Here is a 16,134-nt window from a genome sequence, read left to right on the forward strand (position 1 = left end):
TGGGAGCAGCCAACTATATAAACCAATTAATAACAAAATCAAAGAAACACATCAACAATAATACAATGATAGTAGGGGACTTTAACACTCCCCTCACTGAAATGGACAGGTCATCCAAGCAAAAGATCAGCAAGGATATAAAGGCCTTAAATGACACACTGGACCAGATGGACATCACAGATATATTCAGAATATTTCATCCCAAAGCAACAGAATACACATTCTTCTCTAGTGCACATGGAACATTCTCCAGAATAGATCACATCCTCGGTCCTAAATCAGGACTCAACCGGTATCAAAAGATTGGGATCATTCCCTGCATATTTTCAGACCACAATGCTCTAAAGCTAGAACTCAACCACAAAAGGAAGTTTGGAAAGAACCCAAATACATGGAGACTAAACAGTATCCTTCTAAAGAATGAATGGGTCAACCGGGAAATTAAAGAAGAATTGAAAAAAATCATGGAAACAAATGATAATGAAAATACAACGGTTCAAAATCTGTGGGACACAACAAAGGCAGTCCTGAGAGGAAAATATATAGCGGTACAAGCCTTTCTCAAGAAACAAGAAAGGTCTCAGGTACACAACCTAACCCTACACCTAAAGGAGCTGGAGAAAGAACAAGAAAGAAACCCTAAGCCCAGCAGGAGAAGAGAAATCATAAAGATCAGAGCAGAAATCAATGAAATAGAAACCAAAAAAACAATAGAACAAATCAACGAAACTAGGAGCTGGTTCTTTGAAAGAATTAATAAAATTGATAAACCCCTGGCCCGACTTATCAAAAAGAAAAGAGAAAGGACCCAAATAAATAAAATCATGAATGAAAGAGGAGAGATCACAACTAACACCAAAGAAATACAAACTATTATAAGAACATACTATGAGCAACTCTACGGCAATATAAATTTGACAATCTGGAAGAAATGGATGCATTCCTAGAAACATATAAACTACCACAACTGAACCAGGAAGAAATAGAAAGCCTGAACAGACCCATAACCAGTAAGGAGATTGAAACAGTCATTAAAAATCTCCAAACAAACAAAAGCCCAGGGCCAGACGGCTTCCCGGGGGAATTCTACCAAACATTTAAAGAAGAACTAATTCCTATTCTCCTGAAACTGTTCCAAAAAATAGAAATGGAAGGAAAACTTCCAAACTCATTTTATGAGGCCAGCATCACCTTGATCCCAAAACCAGACAAGGATCCCACCAAAAAAGAGAGCTATAGACCGATATCCTTGATGAACACAGATGCGAAAATACTCAACAAAATACTAGCCAATAGGATTCAACAGTACATTAAAAAGATTATTCACCACGACCAAGTGGGATTTATTCCAGGGCTGCAAGGTTGGTTCAACATCCGCAAATCAGTCAATGTGATACAACACATCAATAAAAGTAAGAACAAGAACCATATGATACTCTCAATAGATGCTGAAAAAGCATTTGACAAAGTACAACATCCCTTCCTGATCAAAACTCTTCAAAGTGTAGGGATAGAGGGCACATACCTCAATATCATCAAAGCCATCTATGAAAAACCCACCGCAAATATCATTCTCAATGGAGAAAAACTGAAAGCTTTTCCGCTAAGGTCAGGAACACGGCAGGGATGTCCATTATCACCACTGCTATTCAACATCGTACTAGAGGTCCTAGCCTCAGCAATCAGACAACAAAAGGAAATTAAAGGCATCCAAATCGGCAAAGAAGAAGTCAAATTATCACTCTTCGCAGATGATATGATACTATATGTGGAAAACCAAAAGAATGCACTCCAAAACTGCTAGAACTTATACAGGAATTCAGTAAAGTGTCAGGATATAAAATCAATGCACAGAAATCAGTTGCATTTCTCTACACCCAACAGCAAGACAGAAGAAAAGAGATATTAAGGAGTCAATCCCATTTACAATTGCATCCAAAACCATAAGATACCTAGGAATAAACCTAACCAAAGAGACACAGAATCTATACTCAGAAAACTATAAAGTACTCATGAAAGAAATTGAGGAAGACACAAAGAAATGGAAAAATGTTCCATGCTCCTGGATTGGAAGAATAAATATTGTGAAAATGTCTATGCTACCTAAAGCAATCTACACATTTAATGCAATTCCTATCAAAGTACCATCCATCTTTTTCAAAGAAATGGAACAAATAATTCTAAAATTTATATGGAACCAGAAAAGACCTCGAATAGCCAAAGGGATATTGAAAAAGAAAGCCAACGTTGGTGGCATCACAATTCCGGACTTCAAGCTCTATTACAAAGCTGTCATCATCAAGACAGCATGGTACTGGCACAAAAACAGACACATAGATCAATGGAACAGAATAGAGAGCCCAGAAATAGACCCTCAAATCTATGGTCAACTAATCTTCGACAAAGCAGGAAAGAATGTCCAATGGAAAAAAGACAGCCTTTTTCAATAAATGGTGCTGGGAAAATTGGACAGCCACATGCAGAAAAATGAAATTGGACCATTTCCTTACACCACACACAAAATAGACTCAAAATGGATGAAGGACCTCAATGTACGAAAGGAATCCATCAAAATCCTTGAGGAGAACACGGGCAGCAACCTCTTCGACCTCTGCCGCAGCAACATCTTCCTAGGAACAACGCAAAAGGCAAGGGAAGCAAGGGAAAAAAATGAACTACTGGGATTTCATCAAGATCAAAAGCTTTTGCACAGCAAAGGAAACAGTTAACAAAATCAAAAGACAACTGACAGAATGGGAGAAGATATTTGCAAACGACATATCAGATAAAGGACTAGTGTCCAGAATCTATAAAGAACTTAGCAAACTCAACACCCAAAGAACAAATAATCCAATCAAGAAATGGGCAGAAGACATGAACAGACATTTCTGCAAAGAAGACATCCAGATGGCCAACAGACACATGAAAAAGTGCTCCATATCACTCGGCATCAGGGAAATACAAATCAAAACCACAATGAGATATCACCTCACACCAGTCAGAATGGCTAAAATCAACAAGTCAGGAAATGACAGATGCTGGCGAGGATGCGGAGAAAGGGGAACCCTCCTACACTGTTGGTGGGAATGCAAGCTGGTGCAGCCACTCTGGAAAACAGCATGGAGGTTCCTCAAAATGTTGAAAATAGAACTGCCCTATGACCCAGCAATTGCACTACTGGGTATTTACCCTAAAGATACAAATGTAGTGATCCAAAGGGACACATGCACCCGAATGTTTATAGCAGCAATGTCCACAATAGCCAAACTATGGAAAGAACCTAGATGTCCATCAACAGATGAATGGATCAAGAAGATGTGGTATATATACACAATGGAATACTATGCAGCCATCAAAAGAAATGAAATCTTGCCATTTGCAACAACATGGATGGAACTAGAGCGTATCATGCTTAGCGAAATAAGTCAAGCAGAGAAAGACAACTATCATATGATCTCCCTGATATGAGGAAGTGGTGATGCAACATGGAGGCTTAAGTGGGTAGAAGAAGAATAAATGAAACAAGATGGGATTGGGAGGGAGACAAACCATAAGTGACTCTTAATCTCACAAAACAAACTGAGGGTTGCCGGGGGGAGGGGGTTTGGGAGAAGGGGGTGGGATTATGGACATTGGGGAGGGTATGTGATTTGGTGAGTGCTGTGAAGTGTGTAAACCTGGTGATTCACAGACCTGTACCCCTGGGGATAAAAATATATGTTTATAAAAATAAAAAATTATAAAAAAAAAAAAAAAAAATATCAAAAAAAAAAAAAAAAGACAATCATCTTTATCCTCTCCCGGAACAAAGAAATTGACTTGCCCCCTCTGCTCTTTAGTGCAACAAGGTAAACACAATTCCAAGGGAACTCCCACTCAAGCTCTTGTTTGTTTGTTTAAGATTTTATTTTTCTATTATTTGAGAGACAGACAGACAGACAGAGATAGCATGAGGACAGGGAGGGAAGAGAGAAGCAGACTCCCCACTAAACAAGGAGCCTGAAGCAGGGCTCGATCCCAGGACCTTGAGATCATGATCTGAGTCAGAGGCCAACACTTAACCTACTGAGCCACCCAGGCACTCCTCCTTTCAACTTTTAATTTAATAAATGATAATCAATTCAGTCACTGGAAAACATTTAAGTATGTTTGGAACAATTTGAGTATGCAAATCAACTTTTCAGCTGGAACTTTTAAAAACATCTAAGTACAGATCAACAATTTCCCATGAAAATTTACCAGCTAAATTGAGATGCGCTCTAAGTGTAAATGCACACTGGAGTGCAATACCTCAGGAGGAGAAAGCTGTTACGTGGTTTATTAATAATTTGTATGTTGTTTATATGTTGAAATGTCCTATTTTCAGTCTCTCAGGATAAGTTTATTATTTGTACTAACTTCAACTTTTCTTTTCTACCCTTTAAGTGCGACAATAGGAAATTCACAATTCTGCACGTGGCCTGCCTTCTTTTCCTACTGGACAGCACTGTTCTGAAATGGTTCCAGTTTCCTCCTTGGGCTCCGACTCCCACCCCTGCCCGCAGTGGCTCTGAGTTCTGCTCCATCGTCGGTCTGTGCCAGGAAAGCCCCTTCTCAAACTCTGTTTTTTCACTTGGCAGTTTTCCACAGAGTGCCTCCCGGATCAGATCAGATTATAACCTCTAGCTCATCGTCCCAACTCCCCAGCCACATCCTGGCCCCACCCAGCCCGCGCTGCCTCACAGCCTGTAGGACTGCAGTCTCTTATCGACTCCCTGCAGTGCCGCCTCTGCTCTGGCCAGACGCCTGTTGTGCCAAGCCCATATTCACGTTGTCGTGCTTTAGTTCCTCTCTCAGCCCTCCTCCCCCACATCTTGCCGCTTCTGCCACCTACGGCTTCCATACACCCTTCAAGGTGGGTCTCAAAAATCCAGCTCTTCCAGAAATATTTCCCACAGCAACACCAGCCCTGCCCATTTCCCCTCCCTTACCCTAATCCTTGGGCCTTTAAGTCCTGTTGTAGCTGCCGCTCTTTCAAGGCCTGACTAGGATGCCCGTGCCTTGCGCCCCGGGCCAGACCGCCAGCTCCATGGAACAGACGGAGCAGACGCACGCCTGCTGTCCCGCGTTCCCAGCAACACCTGCCACCAGGGCTCTCAGCCCTCAGGAAAGAGGCACAGAGACAAGAAAACAGAGTTTTCATGTATTGATCCTTCTTCCTACAGACTTGTTTTATGTGGTGCGAGACCACATCTGGCATGTCACCTTTCATGTCATGTGTAGAAGGGACACACCTTTATCAAAGCCTTCCTTTCCCCAAAGCTTATTACAATAAAGTCCCCTTGGCTTCAAAGCAGACATTTGTACAGGCGGAGCTGTGAGCATTCTATCGAAAAGGTTACTTAGCCTTTTCCTAGGTCAAAGCCGTCTTGACTAGACAGCCTTAGTGCTCTCTCCAACTTATGGGTTCTTGCTCTTGGGACTTTCTGTCATTTTTAATGGCAGGATAGTATTACTGAGCTAATATAGCCTTAGAAGAAAAGTTCTACGTAAACTTCAGTCCAAAACCTTCCCATCTTCTGATATACACTCAGGAAAAATCGCCTTCAAAACTGAGGATAAGGGCTACCTGGACGGCTCCGTTGGCTAAGCATCTGCCTCTGGCTCAGGTCATGATCCCAGGGTCCTGGGATGGAGCCCCACATTGGGTTCCCTGCTCAGTGGGAAGTCTGTTTCTCCCTCTGTCCCTCCCCCTGCTCATGTACACTCTCTCTCTCTCAAATAAATAAATCTTTTTTTAAAAATGAGGATAACACAAAGACATTTTAGATAAAAGGTAGCTGAGAGATTTTCCCATGTTCCAGTTGACGCACACTAGAAAGAATGCTACAGGTTACTCCTCAGGTTGGGGGAAAAACTACCAAACAGAAACTTAATTCTAAGGAAAGAAAAGAAGAACATCAGAAGCTATGGGTAAATATAAAATACCGTGGTTTGTCTTGAAATTTCCTCAGAAAGACAACTGATAATTTGAAATGACAGTAATCACATTGTACAGGTTTATCATATATGTACAACTGAAAGTCATGACAACAATAAAAATGGAGGGTAGGGACAGCAGGTGAATGGAGTAATAAAGATGGGAAACTTATCATACTCCTGAGGTAGAAAGTGTCAGGCATGAAGTGGATCCCAGGGTCCTGGGATCAAGTCCTGCATTGGGCTCCCTGCTCAGCAGGGAGTCTGCTTCTCCCTCTGCCTCTGTCTGCTGCTCCCCTGATTGTGCTCTCTCTTTCTCTCCTCTCTCTTAAGTAAATAAATAAAATCTTTTTTAAAAAGAAGTGTAGAGTGGTGTGATGATGACTTGAACAGCTTCGATAAGTTGAGGACACATATTGCTATGACAAGCACAGCCACAAGAAGTATTTTGTCTCAGCTGAAGTATTCTACACCATCTGCATATTATTGTTCATGTTTGCTAAATTAGCACAATTACATTAACTATGGCATTATGTTCTGTTACCAATTTTTAAAATTGGATCAAGCCCTCAAATATGATTCACTGAAGTATAAAAGTCATGATTAAAATAATGACAACAACATCACATTACAGAATAAAATCATAAACATAAAGAGCAGGGCGCCTGGGTGGCTCAGCTGGTTAGGCGACTGCCTTCAGCTCAGGTCATGTTCCTAGAGTCACAGGATTGAGCCTGGGCCAGGGTTCGCCGCTCAGAGGGAAGTCTGCTTGTCTCTCTGCCTGCTGCTCCCACTGCTCATACTCTTTCTCTCACTTTCTGGGTATCAAATAAATAAATAAAATCTCTTTTTAAAAAAAGAATAATATATTTTTTAAAAGAGCAAAAACAAAGTGAATCTACATAGAGACTGTGAGTCTCTACTAAGAAAAGTGCATCACTAAAAGTGATGATTTTCCACAGTAGCTAAAAACGGAAGTTACCCATGTAAAATACTATTTCAATCTAGCAAGTTGATCTGGTGGGGCAATCCACTCGTCTCCCATGCCCAGTGCCCTATCTGTTAGGAAACGTATCAAGCATAAAGCCATTACATGCTCTTATTTCATGTTCAAACAAAGACCAGTGGGCTTGTTTTTCAAGAAATAGGTTAATCAGAAGAAAGAAAGAAAGAAAGAAAGAAAGAAAGAAAGAAAGAAAGAAAGAAGAAAGAAAGAAAGGAAAAGAAAAGAAAGAGGCAAATCTAGTCATTGGAGAAGAGAAAAAACCTACAGAGGCAAGGCTCAAATTGTGTTCCTCATGACAAAAATAAGTAAGTAAATCATGTATTTCCAAAGCTTCGAAAGTCGTGGCCAAAGTTCAGAAAAACAATATGAGACTTACAGAGAAAATGGGAGTTAGTGATAAATTTCCTGTGTCAAATGAGATCAACAGCAAACACTGGGATGACAATGACGAGCCTGCAGGCATACCAGAAGTTTGCTTGAGTTGAATGGAGTATACAGATGTGAAGAGCATGATTCATTCTTTGAAATGGAAAGTACCCATACTGGAAGAAAGTGCTTACAAACTTTCTTTCCTTTTTACATCATAGTTATTTATTTACTTATTTACTTATTTATTTATTTTAGAGAGAGAGAGCACGCACGCACAACTGGTGGGAGAGGAAGAAGCAGATTCCGTGCTGAGTGTGGAGCCCCATGTGGGGTTGGATCTCACCACCCTGAGATCATGACCTGAGCCGAAATCAAGAGTCAGATGCTCAACCCGCTGAGCCATGCAGGTGGCTTGCAACTTTTCTTTTTATCACTGGAAACCAGTGTTATCAGAGCAAAACATTTTGTTAATTCACAATCAATGTGTTAGTTCTGATAGGGGCTCAAAGGTATTTGGAAGTCATTGTTGGCAAAAAGGTAATGTTAGGTGACTTGAGCAAGTCACTCCATCTCTTCACCTCAACTCCCTCCCCTGTGGACTGAGGGTCGGTATCTGGGAGTGCCATGCTTCTTTCTCAGTTCCCTAGTCGGCCACTGAACTTGGGCAGCCCTAGGACAGAAGCTGGGTGTTGGTCCCTAAGCCTTTTCCTTCATGCTGTTCAGGAAGCTAGTGGTATATTGTTCAGAACAATAGCTCCAGATAAGCCTCTCTGTACCTCAGTTTCCTTCTGTGTTAAATGGAGATGATGTGGTGAGACCACTCACCACAAAGTTTTGTGAGTACTAAAAATAATCACTTAGCAGAGACTTGACGTGTAAAAAGCACTCCATTAAGCTAAGCTATTATAGCTGGTGTTGTTAGTTGTTTATTATTATTATTTATTATTATTACCACCTTCCTTTTAACTGACATCAGTTGGCAATGAGAACAGCTTATGGAAGGCATAAATTTAGGAAAGGAAAAAAGCAAAATTCCAGTTATATATCTTTACCTATCAGAGAATGAAACAGGTCTGGTCAGACCTGTTCTTAAATGGGGAAACTGAGGCAGTGAGCTCTGGAATTGCTGATCAAAGGCTATCCAATGAATCAGTAATAGAACATAGAACAAAGCCCAGAAATCATTTTTTTCTGAGGAGAGTGATAAAGGCTTTTCAGTTCTCAAGTCTTAAGAGATTTCCCAAAAAGAAACCATTCCACTTTCTCTACCCTAACATCAGCCTGAAGGCCATCAGTCAAAGAAAGGCACATGAGTACCTGCACTGAGGTACAGAGGGTATTGGAATGGAGCAAAATTTTAAGGATAGGAGGACTTATGACGATACGCTCTCTGAAATACATTTTTTTAAATTTTCCAATTTTTTATTATTTTTTTATTATGTTCAGTTAGCCAACCATCATTAGTGTTTGATGTACTGTTCAATGATTCATTACTTGTGTATAACCCCCAGCACTCATCACCACACATACCCTCGTCAATACCCGTCACCCGGTTACCCCATCCCCCACCGCCCTACCTTCTGTAACCCTCAGTTTGTTTCCCGGAGTCCAGAGTCTCTCAGAGTTTGTCTCCCTCTCTGATTTCTTCCCATTCAGTTTTCCCTCATTTCCCTTATGGTCCTCTGCACTATTTCTTACATTCCACATATGAGTGAAGCCATATGATAATTGTCTTTCTCTGCTTGACTTATTTCACTTAGTATGATCCCCTCCAGTTCCATCCATGTCCATGCAAATGGTAGGTGTTCATCCTTTATGGTGCAGCCGTTCTGGAAAACAATATAGAGTTTCCTCAAAACACTAAAAATAGAGCTACCCTACAGCCCAGCAATTGCACTACTAGGTATTTAACCCAAAGATACAGATGTAGTGAAGGGGCACCTGCCCCCCAGTGTTCATAACAGCAATGTCCACAATAGCCAAACGTGGAAGGAGCTGAGATGTCCTTCAACAGATGAATGGATCAAGAAGATGTGGTGCCATCTTCTTCAAAATAAATTTCAAAAATAAATTTCTTCAAGAATAAATTTCTCTTTGAATGGATCAAGAAGATGTGGTGCCATCTTCTTCAAAATAAATTTCAAAAAAACTTTCTCCAAAAATAAATTTCTCTTTGCAGAGAAGAGAAATTGGTCAGCCTCAGAGTACTGACCAATAAGAGGAACCATAACTCTCCATCCCACTACAAAGACAGAGGTCACGGACAAGTGCTCTAGGATGACCCGCCCAGCCACAAACGGAAACTCTGCAACAATCACTGACCACACACACAGTCACTGAAGTTAAGAAATGTGCTTTGTCGGTTGGTCGCAGTCCAGTCATTGCCCCGGGGAGAGGCGGTCGTGTGGCCCGCCGCGCCCACTCTTCTAGCCCGAGGCTCCCGCCCGCCCGCAGCATGGCCTACAAGCAGATCTACTACTTGGACAAGTACTTCGACGAGCACTACGAGTACCAGCATGTCACGTTACCCAGAGAACTTTCCAAACAAGTCCCGAAAACCCATCTGATGTCGGAAGAGGAGTGGAGGAGACTTGGCGTCCAACAGAGTCTAGGCTGGGTTCACTACATGATTCATGAGCCAAAACCACATATTCTTCTCTTTCGACGACCTCTTCCAAAAGAGCAACAAAAATGAAGTCTACCTGGGGATTGTCAATTAAGTCTTTTTCAAATTTAATGTATATGTGTATATAAGGGTAGTATTCAGTGAATACTTGAAAAATGTACAAATTGTTGATCCATACCTGTGCATGAGCTGTATTCTTCACAGCAACAGAGCTCAGTTAAATGCAACGGCAAGTAGGTTACTAGAAGGTGTTTAAGATAAAATTTCTAGTTGGTTTTTCTCTTTAATATAAGTGCCTGTTTGACTTAACCTGTTACTTTTGTTAAATAAAGTTTGTATGTTGCATTTAAAAAAAAAAAAGAAATGTGCTTTGTCCTCATCCTCACTCACCTTTCGGAGACACAGTCAATGCTCACTAAATACTACTTCAATCAAATCCTGCCAGTTTCTCGCCATTATTCCACTATTTAAATCCCTAGATTTATATCATGCAAATGCATTTAAAGTCAGAAATAAAAACTGAACCTAGCATATATAAGCTTTTGCTGTTGTTTATCTCCCCCACATTCACTCCCTCTACTGAGATAATCACCGCTTTCCCATTCTCACTCATGCAGTTTGGACAAAGATGAATGACCTCCCACATATACTCCTAGCTCCAAAGGGGCATATGTGACACTGGTCTCAGCAACTGGGTCAGAACATGTAACTCCAAAGGGCCAGCAAAGAACAAGGAGACTTTTTCTGAAGCTACAGAAAAGGAGGTGGACATTCTTTTCCATGGAATTGAACCTTAAAGTGTATGACCCAACCCCACCCAGATCCAGGGAATAAAGGTAGAAAGGTAGGACATGGAGCTGAGAGATGAAAGAAGCCACATCTGGTGATGTCGTGGGGCTCCCCAAATGCAGCAGCAGTCAAAGCCAGTCTACTACCTATTAGTTATGTGGCTAATAAATTCCCCTTATTAAAAGGAGCCAATTGAAGTTTGTTTATATCTGTACTTGTTGCTTGAACTTGACCAGTGTGTTAGTTGGCTGGGGCTTCACAAAAACACAGCACAGACCGGTAGCTTCAACAACTCAAACGTATTTTCTCATAGCTCTGTATTTTCTCACAGCCAGAAGGCCAATATCACAGTGTCAGCAGGTTTGGTTTCTTCAGAGGCCTCTCTCCTTGGCTTGCAGTTGGCTACCTTCTGGCTGTGTTTCACCAGGTACATCCTCTGTGTGCACATTTCTGGTGTCTCTCTTGTGGGTCCGAATTTCCTCTTTTTTTTTAAAGATTTTATTTATTTATTTATTTATTTATTTGACAGAAAAAGAGAGAGTGAGCACAAGCAGGGAGAGTGGCAGGCAGAGGGAGAAGCAAACTCCCTACTGAGCAGGGAGCCTGATGTGGGGCTCAATCCAGGACCCTGAGATCATGACCTGAACCGAAGGCAGGTGCTTAGCCAACTGAGCCACCCAGGCACCCCAAAATTTCCTCTTCTTATAATAATGCCAGTTATATTGCAAAGTTTTAGGAGAAAGATCATTTCAACTTTGAATGTTCTACCTGAACCATCTATCGATTATGTTGAGAGCAGAATAAAAACACGTCTAGGCTTTCAAACCTCAGAAATTATTTTTAATAGAACTTTGAAGGGAAGCTATTGAGGATATTCCCTAGCAAAACAAAAGAAGAGGCCAAGAACAAGGAAGACATGTGCTCCAAGACATGGAGGCAGTGAGGAAATCCCAGGGTAGCTACAGTTGTAGCACACAGAGGGCAGGCAGTCTGATGATAGAGCCCCATGAGAGGGCATTGGGGGGAATCACACTCAGGGTATTTAACAGAATGCCTATTTGGATTAAGTATTCAAAAATAAATTAAGGGTATAACACCAGTCAGAATGGCTAAAATTCATAAGACAGGAAACAACAAATGTTGACGAGGATGTGGAGAAAGGGGAAATCTTTCACAGTCTTGGTGGGAAGGCAAGTTGGTGCAGCCACTCTGGAAAACAGTATGGAGGTTCCTCAAGAAGTTAAAAATAGATAGGGGGAAAAAAAGAAGTTAAAAACAGAGCTACTAACTCAACACCCAAAGAACAAATAATCCAATTAAGAAATGGGCAGAGGACATGAACAGACATTTCTGCAAAGAAGACATCCAGATGGCCAACAGACGCAGGAAAAAGTGCTCCACATCACTCAGCATCAGGGAAATACAAATCAAAACCACAATGAGATACCACCCCACACCAGTCAGAATGGCTAAAATTAACAAGTCAGGAAATGACAGATGCTGGCAAGGATGCAGAGAAAGGGGAACCCTCCTACACTACTGGTGGGAATGCAAGCTGGTGCAGCCACTCTGGAAAACAGCATGGAGGTTCCTCAGAAAGTTGAAAATAGAGATACCCTATGACCCAACAATCGCACTACTGGGTATTTACCCTAAAGTTACAAACATAATGATCTGAAGGGGCACATGTACCTGAGTGTTTATAGCAGCAATGACCACAATAGCAAAACTATGGAAAGAACCTAGAAGTCCATCAACAGATGAATGGATAAAGAAGACATGGGGTGTATATATATACATATATATATATATATGTATATATATGTATACACACCCACACACACACACTGTGGAATACTATGCAGCCATCAAAAGAAATGAAATCTTGCCATTTGCGATGACATGGATGGAACTAGAGGGTATCATGCTTAGCGAAATAAGTCAATCAGAGAAAGACAACTATCATATGATCTCCCTGATATGAGGAAGTGGAGATGCAATGTGGGGTGTAGGAAAAGAATAAATGAAACAAGATGGGATCGGGAGGGAGACAAACCATAAAAGACTATTAATCTCAAAAAACAAACTGAGGGTCGCCAGGTGGAGAGGGGTAGGGAGAAGGTGGTGGGGTTATGGACATTGGGGAGGGTATGTGCTATGGTGAGTGCTGTGAAGTGTCTAACCCTGGCGATTCACAGACCTGTACCCCTGGGGCTAATAATACATTATATGTTTTAAAAATGTTCAAAAAAATTATTTTTGTAAAAGGAAAAGCTCCAACAGCTTGTAATGAAGACAAAATGGTAAATAATAACAAAGTAATGGGGTTATGGATATTGGGGAGGGTATGTGCTATGGTGAGTGCTGTAAAGTGTGTAAACCTGGCAATTCACAGACCTGTACCCCTGGGGATAAAAATCCTGTATATGTTTATAAAAAGATAAATAAATTTTTAAAAAAAGAATAACAAGGTAAGAGGGAACACACCTAACAATAAAGGAATTCTGTAAGTTTAAAAAAAAAAAAAAAAAACCAGAGCTACTGCACTAGTAGCGATTGCACTACTAGGTATTTATCCCAAAGATACAGAGGTAGTGAAAAGAAGGGGCACCTTCACCCCAATGTTCTTAATGACAATGTCCACAATAGTCTAACTGTAGAAGGAGCTGAGCTGTCCTTCCACAGATGAGTAGAGTGGTTCATATATGCAATAGAATATGACTCAGTCATCAGAAAAGATGAATACTTAACATTTACATCGACATGGTGGGAACTGGAGGTTTATTACGCTAAATGAAATAAGTCAAGCAGAGAAAGACAATTATCATATGGTTTCATTCATATGTGGAACATAAGAAATAGCATGGAGGATCATAGGGGAAGGAAGGGAAAACTGAATGGGAAGAAATCAGAGAGGGAGACAAACCATGAGAGACTCTGGACTCTGGGAAACAAACTGAGGTTTACTGGAGGGGAGATGGGTGGGGGGATCGGGTTCCCGGGGCCTGAGCACATCACATGTTGTGATGAGTACTGGGTGTTTTATGCAACTGACCAATTGTTGACCACTACTACCTCTGAAACTAATGATGTACTATGTATTGGTTAATTGAATTTAAATTTTTTTAAAAAGATATAGAATGGTAAGTTTGTAACAAAGTTTTCAAGGAAACGGATAAAAGAAGTGGAATAGTGATATAGCCAAATTCAAAGGTTGCAAGGAGGGGGATAGATGATGGAAAATCACAATAGACCAATGGCAGAAATTCAGTAACTGATTTCTGAATGTGAAACAATCAAAACCCAGGACTTTAAACATTTTCATTTAGAGACATGAGGAGTAATACCAAAACCAGTAAAAAGATGACAAGTGGCTGCCCTAGGGAAACGGACAGGAGTTAGGAATGGAAGAGGCTAGGAACTGTGGCTTTAACGGCCAGAGTTCTAAACTATTTGATGTAATAACAAAGGTGAGTTATTTTATAAATTTATTTTTTAAAAATTTAAGGCATTTTAACATTTCCTTTGGGATCACTGCCAAATTAGTTTTTTGGCACTCGTTTCACATTCAGATTCAAATTCTCACGGGCAGCTGCCAGGTCCCAGCGCCAACAAGTCCTGGGGTGCAACCCCCTGTCTTTTCATCCATCCTGCCATGAACCCCATAAGCAGGGAAGCTTCCATGATCTTCCATAAATCAAGGGTTTTTAATAGCATTTGATATTTATATGGTACCTTTCATCTAAGGGCCACACCGCATGTTACAACATTATCTCACCATGTTCCTGTGGAGAAGGTAGGAGGCAGGTGCTATTAACCCCATTATACATATGGGAAAACTGAGGCAAAGGGCTCTCATGACCAACCTGCTGGTTGGATCTGTCACTCAAGATTAAGGGGATAACCGCTGAACCTCAGGACCCTTCTAAGCGATTCTGGGAGGTTTAACCTGTTTTTTAAAGTCCTGAAGAGGATTCTTTCTGAAGACACTTGTGAGTGGGGTTCATTATGGGGCTTTAGCTATTCCCTTTTCTGGAGTGGAGCCATGAAGAAAGGGGGTAAGTCACGGAGATTAGACAAAGAGAGGCAGAAAGGAGAAAGAAAGCCCTAGTTAATTACAGCCAGAGTCTTGTCATTCATGAAACAGACTAGCAAGTATCTCTAATGTTCTCATTAGGTTTTCAGCTGTAGGCTTGAGGCCAGGGAGAATTCCAGAAAGAACAGAATCAGCGCTCATTGATCAGTAGTTCATCATTTACCCAGAGTCATAAGAAAGAGGCGCATCAGAAAACATGCAAACAATGTTGCATTGTCAGGTAAAAGTAAGAGAGGAAGTGAAATCAGGAGAGAGTAAGGAGAGCAAGAGCTTGAACGGTTATTATTTTTTTTAACTTGTGGGCTTTCTTTTGTCGGTGTGTTTGTTTTTATTCAAGGGGATGGGTCCCTGGTGTCTCTTTTTTCTGGAATAGGAACGCTAGGTGGCAGGTGACAGAATAGGACTCGGTAGGTGGTTGGGGTGGGTGGGGGGAGTCCTCAGACCTGCTGACTTCCCCAGCTCTTTGGTGCCCTCCCTCTGCTGCCCTATGCTGCTCCTTCCAGGCCTGTTCCTTTAAGTGTACAGAGCAAGCCTCAGTAGAGACTGAGTAGAAACAAGTAGACGAGCAGTCTATGCGGATTCTTTGTCGAGTGCAGCCACCATCTGCTCTCACACACACTGACCCTGGGTAGGCTCAGGTCCTCAGGCAGGGCACTACGAGGCACTTCCAAGTCCCCTAGAAACAGGTGATTGGTCTTGATACCACTAGTAATTGAGTTTTTTCAAAGATTTTATTTATTAGGGTGCCCGGGGGGCTCAGTCAGTTAAGCATCTGCCTTCGGCTCAGGTTGTGATCCCTGGGTCCTGGGATAGAGCCCCGCATCAGGCTCCCTGCTCAGCCAGGAGCCTGCTTCTCTCATTGCCTGCCTCTCTGCCCGTTTGTGCTCTCTCTATTTCTGTCAAATAAATAAATAAAATATTTATTTATAAAAAGATTTCATTTATTAATTTGAGAGAGAAAGTGCATATGCATAATCCCCCCGCCCACCCACAAACAGGGAGCCAGCCCTGGGGCTCCATCCCAGGACCCTGGGATCAGGACCCAAGCCAAAGGCAGATGCTCAACCAACTGAGCCACCCAGGTGCCCCAATAATTAAATTATTATTATCAAATATTCTATTAGTTGTAACTCATTTTATCAACATCAGCATAAATATGTATAATTATTACTACTAGTAGAAAGTTTAACTATTTGATTTACAGAAACCCCTGTAAGGGTTAAATGGACTTGTCCATGAGTCCTCAGGAAACAGACATGCGGCTTCCCAGGCATAATATTTTCTTAATTA

At 41.4% G+C, this 16,134-nt stretch overlaps 1 protein-coding gene across 1 annotated transcript; it reads left to right on the top strand.

Annotated features, from left to right (window-relative positions):
• Positions 1 to 9,788: 9,788 nt before the first annotated feature.
• LOC101692855 (cyclin-dependent kinases regulatory subunit 2-like) lies at positions 9,789 to 10,319 on the top strand. The gene has a single exon (XM_045087160.1). The coding sequence runs from the start codon at positions 9,789 to 9,791 to the stop codon at positions 10,026 to 10,028; it is 240 nt and encodes a 79-aa protein (XP_044943095.1). The 3' UTR covers positions 10,029 to 10,319.
• The last annotated feature ends 5,815 nt before the right edge of the window (positions 10,320 to 16,134 follow it).

Source organism: Mustela putorius, unplaced genomic scaffold, assembly GCF_011764305.1.
Source record: "Mustela putorius furo isolate JIRA1106 unplaced genomic scaffold, ASM1176430v1.1 tig00001069_pilon_pilon_pilon, whole genome shotgun sequence".
NCBI lineage: Eukaryota > Metazoa > Chordata > Mammalia > Carnivora > Mustelidae > Mustela > Mustela putorius.